The 8,148-nt window shown below is 32.7% G+C and overlaps 2 protein-coding genes across 2 annotated transcripts; both read left to right on the top strand.

Moving 5' to 3' along the window:
* On the top strand, nucleotides 1-1,571 carry LOC124530917. Its single transcript, XM_047105285.1, has 3 exons — nucleotides 1-425; nucleotides 807-1,028; nucleotides 1,416-1,571. Exons 1-3 carry the CDS (start codon nucleotides 162-164, stop codon nucleotides 1,569-1,571), a joined length of 642 nt encoding a protein of 213 aa, XP_046961241.1. The 5' UTR covers nucleotides 1-161.
* A 958-nt stretch (nucleotides 1,572-2,529) lies between these two features.
* LOC124531234 lies at nucleotides 2,530-7,042 on the top strand. Its single transcript, XM_047105732.1, has 5 exons — nucleotides 2,530-2,834; nucleotides 2,923-3,017; nucleotides 5,161-5,290; nucleotides 5,872-6,017; nucleotides 6,812-7,042. Exons 1-4 carry the CDS (start codon nucleotides 2,583-2,585, stop codon nucleotides 6,004-6,006), a joined length of 612 nt encoding a protein of 203 aa, XP_046961688.1. The 5' UTR covers nucleotides 2,530-2,582; the 3' UTR covers nucleotides 6,007-6,017; nucleotides 6,812-7,042.
* Nucleotides 7,043-8,148: the final 1,106 nt, after the last annotated feature.

Raw genomic sequence — 8,148 nt, forward strand, 5'->3', positions numbered from 1 at the left:
GAATGTTAAAAATTTGTCAAACGTCACATTCATTTCGTAATCTTTACGAGAGCCGTCAAAATAACTATTTTTAATTCATTTTTAACGATCACAATTATCTGATAGCATACAAGTTATTAGTGGCGTATTATAACATCCTCAGTAATTACCTCGTCAGCAAAATGTTACAAGAAACAAAGAGAATCGATTCCATGCTTTTTAATTACGAAACGACATATAGGACTGATTTTCGTTTTGGCGAAATTCGCGAATATCCAAAAACGACGTATACACCCAAATCAACGCATAAGGAACGGGCGGAACCGCCTTACAGGAACATTCATACATTGAACGAATGGAGGGGGAATATCAGACCACCGTTTAGTTTATTACACGTTCCTAAGGATATCTTGAGAACCAACCCCAATGATGTGCAGCAACCTTTTGTAAGTATTTAATATCGATACAGTACTGATGTCAGAATTGAGGTTAGCCATTTTAGAGGGATTGCGGATAGCGAATCCCGGGTATATAAAGGTCATCCTGAGGAGTTAGTGGGTTTTTCTATTCAGTGGCCATTGGATTACGGCGTGAGAGTAGGGGTCGCACTAAGATTTATGGATACACTTGTGGGCCTTAATGTATCATTCTACTAAAATGTTATACACTAAGTATTGCTGCTTGACGGTCGAATATATTTGGGAATTGTGGTGAGAATGGGATACCTATCCAGGCTAGCTTGCACAAAGCCCTGCCTCCAAGTATAACAATATAAATTAGACAATAGTTAATATTTGCGTCTACTAAACTTAAAAATAATCATTTAGGAAAAACCTATAGATTCAGAACGAGCGCATGCTCAAAAGACACGACCGCGTCTTGTGATGACGCCGGCAGTGAGTATGGACGACATAGAGGACGACCGCGCTCGAAATATTCTCTGCACCGACATGTACACCAGCGATATGAGTCGGGGTATGCGTGAAGCGAGTGTTCCGTATAAAAACGTGAAGGCGCCATTGCCTGGACGACCCGCGCCTGCTAATTCTGTAAGTATCGTGTCTTTACTATGATAAAAAGAAAATAAAACATTTCATATACTATCTAAAGAATTGGTGATCAGAAAGATATTTCGTAAGAGAAACATAGTAAGATAATCTATTAAAGCTATTAATTTCGGGACATTTACCATGTTTTTTATTTTTGTTTGATGAAACTCGATATTTCGACATTATCTGCGAATGTCTTGACTTTGAAATTAATAACTTTAATAATAAAAATAACCATGTTAATTTAAAATCTTATATAAGATAATCTATTTCTTTTTAAAAAAATTATATTTTTTTAATGTAATTTCTTAATGTACTTATTTTACCTTTGATATTTATTGTATACTTTGACGATAATTAACTGAGATTTTTTAAAACTTTGTTAAGATCGGATTACCAAGGTTACAGCCTCCGTATGTACCCCCGGAGTGGCGAATGGATACCGTCACCTGGGACAGCAAACAGCTTCGTGGTTATTGCGACCCCACTAAGGAATTCTGGCTAAGACGAGATCCACCTAAGTATTGTTTAACGCAATTTTGATACTTCTTTTGTAATAAATTTGTAAATCAAAACAGTTTACATATTTCAGGTATAAGGTGTTTAAAAATGAAAAGAAAAAGGAACGCAAATAAATGAAAAAATATAAGAAAGATTAAGGATAGATCTTGAGACAGCAAGATGTTTTATTTAAGTTTATAAATTTATTTTAGAAGAAATGTTTAAGTTAATTTTGTATCTTCTTGCAAGTTTTAAGTTTATTGATTAAATATATTATAACTATACATCACCTTTTTTTCTATTCACCTAGAAAAAAAATTATGAACAACAAATATTATGAATGCTAAACTAACTCTGCCTGTTTGTCTGTTACTCTTTCTCGGCAAGGAAACTTAACCGAATTTGATGAATTTTTGCATGAAGCAAGCTTCGACTTGCTTCTTATTTATACCAAAAATACGACGACTGAGCTAAAATGGCCCAGTGGTTTAAACGTGCATCTTAACCGATGATTTCGGGTTCAGACCTAGACAAGTACCACTAAATATATGTGCATAATTTGTGTTTATAATTCATCTCGTGATCGGCGGTGAAGGAAAACATCGTGAGGAAACCTGCATGTGTCTAATTTTATAGAAATTCTGCCACATGTGCATTCCACCAACCCGCATTGGAACAGCGTGGTGGAATATGTTCCAAACCCTCTCCTTAATGGAAGGGGAGGCCTAAGCCTTAGTGGGTAAAACTTACAGGCTTTGCCTTTATATATTTTCATATATTTGCTTACTATCAATTGTTCCCTTTCTATAAATCTTTAATTATTTTGCCAGTTATAAACTTTGTAAAAATTATATCCATTTTTTAACTTGATCGACGAGCTATCTATAGGTATGTGTAGGTATATATGTATTAAAATGAAAATAAAACATCATCTGTCAGATTGTTTATAATTGTGTAAAATTTTGACATCAATTGACAGATATTTTTGAGATGATATTTTCTTTATAATACATTTAATTTTTATTACTTTTTATATAATTATAATTTATAAATATGTACAGTAGATATGATAACTTGCTCTTTAATTATGAAACCACATATAGAACAGATTATCGTGACGGTGAAATTAAAACATCTCCTAAAACTGTCTTCAAAACAAAACCAACGTGTTATAGAATCCGGCCGCCTCCACTAAAATATATTCACACACTATCTGAGTGGAAACAACCTGGTATTCCAGTAGAAATATTTCTTAAACCGAAGGAAACAGTTCGGACCAATCCGCGTCAACCACAAAAGTTCTATGTAGGTGTAACTAATTATTTAAAGTTTTGCGCTTAAATATTTTTTTGTAGTTTAATTATTTTTCAATAGTTTCTTACCGTGATTTAAGGAAAAGCCCCCAGATCCGGGTTGGGAGAATGCGGTAAAGACCCGACCTCGCCTTGTCATGACGCCGGCCATTAGTATGGATGACATATCTTCAGAGTAACGTATTTCAGATATAAAATAGCTTGTTATTATTATAAATAGATTGAAAAGACAATCCCATGACAGGTATGTCTAATTCCTAATAAATTTAATGGGTATATTAATTTCTACGTTATTCTTCAATAAATATTGACTAAGTATCATCTTTGTCTCGACCAATTCATATTTCCAATATTCTTCGATTAATATGTTAGTCTACAGATTGACTCAAAAGACAGTAATCCTATTGCAGGTATCTCTTTTTCAAATGTTGTTACGATAGTCCTTCAAGTATTGTCTAAAAATCTTCTTTCTTTCTGTTGCGATTTAGCTCCATACAATAAATACACTTTATATAAGTAACTAAGTATATAATCTCTTATAAAACGGTGCACGGCACAGGCTTTACGCTAAGCAAATACACTACTAGTTGGACAAGCGAGATGATAGCGAAATAAAAATTTGCCTTATTAGTACTTGCCTCCAAATCTACTAACAAATTGACAGTCTACTCAACCGAATCGAAACGTGATCGTTGCTTATCAACCCAATACTTATTCTAAACACAAGGATTCAGTTTTGTTTCAGTCAAAATTGGATCGAAATATTGTCGATATAAATAAGTATATTTATTCCTCAGTTTGGATTAAACCAATAATTTTTCTGTGGTATGGTTCAAGACGCATTCGAATAGATTGAGGAACGTATCACTACCGTCATAAGGTAGTAAAATTGCCCCCAGTACCTATACTAATATTATAAAGCTAAGCTGTATTTTTGTTTGAAGGTGCTTAGCTCAAGAGCTACTAGTACAATTTATTTTTTTGAGTTAGATAGCACAATAAGATTAATGATTTTCATTAATGGCATAAAGTCTTCTGGATCTAAGTTAAAAATGGGAGTTCCACAAGGTTCAATTTTGGGTCCCTTTCTAATCCTAGTATATATAAATGATCTTCCTTTCTATGTTAAGGGTATTTGTGATATAGTGTTGTTTGCTGACGATACTTCGCTGATTTTTAAGGTTGACAGGAAAAAAAATTACTATGACGATGTGAACGGCGCATTATCACAGATACACAATTGTTTTACAGTAAATAATTTAGTTTTGAATGCTCAAAAAACAAAATGTGTAGTTTTTACCCTACCTAATGTTAGCAAGCAAAATTATAATATATCTTTAAATGGTGACCGTCTTGAAGTAGCTGATACTACGGTGTTTTTAGGAATAGAATTAGATTCCAGACTTCAGTGTACTTCTCATTTATCATCCCTAACAGGAAGACTCAGCTCCGCAACATACGCGGTTAGAAAAGTTAGACAACTAACTGATATTGATACCACTCCTTTAGTTTATTTTGGTTATTTTCACAGTATTATGTCATATGGCATATTACTTTGGGGTAACGCTGCATATATTGAATCTGTCTTTATTTTACAAAAGAGAGCCATCCGGTTTATTTATAATCTTATAGCTAGAGACTCTCTTCGGGATGTTTTTAACAAAGTGGGAATACTCACTGTTGCGTCGCAATATATTTACAACAATATTATGTGTATTCACAGTAACATTGATCACTTTGATAAAATCAGTGATAATCATTGTATGTGCACTAGGAGTAAGGATAAGCTTATAACGCCAAGTTTCCAACTCCGCAAAGTCAATAGATCCTTCTTGGGGCAAGGTATCCGTTTCTATAATAAAATTCCGCAGAAATTTTTAACTTTGCCGTTTAGTAAATTCACATCGTTTGTAAAAAATACATTGGTAGAAAAAGCATATTATTCGATACAAGATTTTATAGATGATAAAAAAGCGTGGAGTTAATATCTGTTGACTTCCAAGCAGGATACATTAATTGAAATAATTGTATTTAATTAACATAACGTTGTATTTTTTAAATGTTAAAAAAGAGTAACTACTGAGTTTCTTGCCGGTTCTTCTCGGTAGAATCTACTTTCCGAACCGATGGTAGCGTCACTTAATTGTAAAATGACGATTCAAAAGTGCTTATAAAAGCCTACTTGAATAAAGTTTATTTTGATTTTGATTTTGATTTTGATTTTACAATCACCCACCTAATGTGACTCTCGTTAAAAAATGAAATCGCGCAAAGAAATTAGTAAGATAGATAGATATAATATAAGTTTATTTACACAGGAAGCGAAAAATTCTGATAGAAAATGTGTATGCAAGCTCAGCTCAAATTTCGATGCGAGAAGGGCTCCCTGCATCCTCTGGAATCTCCATATCAGCGCCCTTATCTAGTACACCAGCTGTAGCAAGTCCAGTAAGTTTGATATAAGAGAAAAACCTTTTTGAGGTCATACCCGTAAATTCAATTACTTTATAAACTTTAAAAATATAAAAATAATAGCCTTTAAATTTGCCACGTCTTGGCCCTTTATTGTCTTTATTTGGCTTTTTATTAAGACCTCCTCTCCCTTTGAAAAGAAGCTTAGGAGCATATTCCACCACGTTGCTCCAATGCTGGTTAGTGGATTTATATTTGGCAAAATTTCATTGAAATTAGACGCATGCAAGTTTCCCCACCATGTTTTCTTTTGCCGGCCATCTAAAAATAGAAACGAATAATCAACACATGGAAATTTAGTGTTGCTTGCCTGGATTTGACCCGCAATCATCGGTTAAGATTTATGCGGTCTAACCACTGGACTACATAAGATTTATGTATGTGCTGTGATATTGGCGTAATGTCATATTACTTCACTATAGAACAATGTGGTGGGATAATCAGTTATGGCGTAGTTTCGTTAGTAGTAGTAGTTAGTATGGACCGTCTCGGCATTTAGTGCCTCAATCTATTTAAAAATATTTCAATTATAAATTGATATAAAAATAAATATTTAGATAACGCTTCAGAAGTTACAACCTCCATACGTTTCTCCTGAATGGCGTATGGACTCGGCTTCCTGGGATGGGCGACAACTGCGGTCTCACTGCGACCCGGACAAAGAGTTCTACCTCGGTAGATCCCCTAAGTAGTACAAAATCCAGTACGTATATATTTATCATATTTTAATCGAATTGGTCCAAATAACTTGCATCTATTTCATGAGGCGAAATAAATTTTAATATGCAACAGTATTTGCAATTAGATGTCCAATTATTCTGCATCTTCTACCACATATTTCACCAAGAATATTCTAAGGAATTTTTGGATTATTCAACATTAATCAGCAGCTAAATTTCACTTTCCGACATCTCTCCCAAGTTTATCTACACTATCTCGATTTAAGGCTTTTCCTTTCATGCACAACAACTCTGTAAAACCAGCTTGCCGGCGGATGACGTAGCTTGCGTCAAATGTGTATAAGTACGACACAAATTAGATGTAGCATCGGAAAATACAATGGAATGAAAATAAAACCGATTACTTCCGATTTTCACAACCAATAGAAATAGCTCCCTATCGTGCCATTCGACGCTATTTGTCGCTATAGATTCACGCGTCAGAGAAAGCAAGTGCATGTAAATCGACGTGTCAAATTGACGAATATATTGGGTCATGTGATATTTCAAGCTATTAAGTTCGTGCAAAGACCATATTCGCATGAGAAATAAATATTGATAATTTGGGATAACGTACTCAATTCGGATGTGATCGGTTTTACGAATTTTGCCGATGCTACATCTAAGTTGTGTCGTACTATATGTTTGCAACAAATTAAGTTGCATTAAATAATGTAACCAACATCTATAATACCTTTGTACCAATCATAAGAATAATCAAAATGAAACTAGTACTCATTAATTTAATGCATTTATTATTTCAATTATATATTTTTAGATGTGCAAAATATGACGTCACGACAATGCACTCACACGCAGAAAAAATAAAAACACATTTACATTTTCGACTTTATTGAAAACGACGTTCGTACAAACATCGGAAGCTGCTACAGTACCGTCTTACAATTGATAAATTATTATTGCTTTTTGTTACAATTGTATTCAGATAAGTTTTCTTTTATAAGAAAAAAAAATTGTAATTTTTGGAATTATATTATACATCACAGAAGCTGTTTCTTTAACATTGCATTCATATTCTATTTAGATAAAATAAGAAAATATTACGATAAATAACAAAATCCTCAAAAACACACGACTTTTAGTCCTATAAAACTCTATAAAAGGCTTATAAGTAAATTATATAATGATAAACGAAATTTTATCGGAAAGATTACCTTGTATTTTGACAGACGACTTTTTTACTATACTGCTTATGGGCTATAGACTGTATACATACAGCCAAATGAAAAAAAAGCGATAGAATATTACAAATATATTTTTTTAGAGCTATAGCTTCTATTGTTTGGGCATTTTGTACAATAATTTTAAATACAGTTGAAGTAAATGAATAGCATCGATATCTGTGCAAATAATATGCAGATAACACATACAGAAAATCATATAAACACAGTTAAAACTAATCTAACAATACTCTATGAGAGAAAAAGAAACTTTTTGCATGGTTCAGAACCGATTTCAATTTTATTGAATATACCACAGGGGCGGAGCAGTAATGTTTAAATAAAGCATATATTGAGTAATTTAAAACAAAGTTTGTCTTTATAAAATCACTTCATGAGGAAATCTAAGATTAATTGAAAAAAAAAAAATAAACATTAAAGATATATATGGGTTCGCAAAAACTGCAATAATGCGATGTGTTAAAAAGCGTTTTTAAGGCCAAATTTTTCTTTCGATTCAAGTTTATATTACAAATAATGGGAAAACAAATATAACCTTATTAGATATCTGTTGAATAACAGACTAAGGAGATTCTGTAAAAAGCAAAGAGCAATGTTAAATTTCCAATATATTTGTAAATTCGTAACATGTCATACCAACCAATTATTACGATCAAATCAGATTAACTGACAGATTTAAATACTGAACGCTCATTGGACAACTATTGCATCATCAGCAGCCACCGACCAATGACCGTTCAGAACGAATTCGTTAATCTGACATTATAAATCGAATAACACCTAAATTTTAACGGAACGTTTTTTTTTTAACATAAATAATAATTCATATTCAAGCATATAATATTCGTATAATAAATATTATAATAACTTTATAAATATCTTATATAGGTTTATTTATAACAATGTTTAAGGC

The sequence above is a fragment of the Vanessa cardui genome, chromosome 7 (genome assembly GCF_905220365.1).
Source record: "Vanessa cardui chromosome 7, ilVanCard2.1, whole genome shotgun sequence".
Taxonomy (NCBI): Eukaryota; Metazoa; Arthropoda; class Insecta; order Lepidoptera; family Nymphalidae; genus Vanessa; species Vanessa cardui.

Coding starts and splice junctions, on each gene's coding strand:
- LOC124530917 (XM_047105285.1), top strand. CDS start 162: ATGTTACAAGAAACAAAGAGAATCGATTCCATGCTTTTTAATTACGAA. Junction 426..806: donor ATGATGTGCAGCAACCTTTT/GTAAGTATTTAA, acceptor ATAATCATTTAG/GAAAAACCTATAGATTCAGA. Junction 1,029..1,415: donor GACCCGCGCCTGCTAATTCT/GTAAGTATCGTG, acceptor AACTTTGTTAAG/ATCGGATTACCAAGGTTACA.
- LOC124531234 (XM_047105732.1), top strand. CDS start 2,583: ATGTACAGTAGATATGATAACTTGCTCTTTAATTATGAAACCACATAT. Junction 3,018..5,160: donor ATGGATGACATATCTTCAGA/GTAACGTATTTC, acceptor TTATTTACACAG/GAAGCGAAAAATTCTGATAG. Junction 5,291..5,871: donor CACCAGCTGTAGCAAGTCCA/GTAAGTTTGATA, acceptor ATAAATATTTAG/ATAACGCTTCAGAAGTTACA.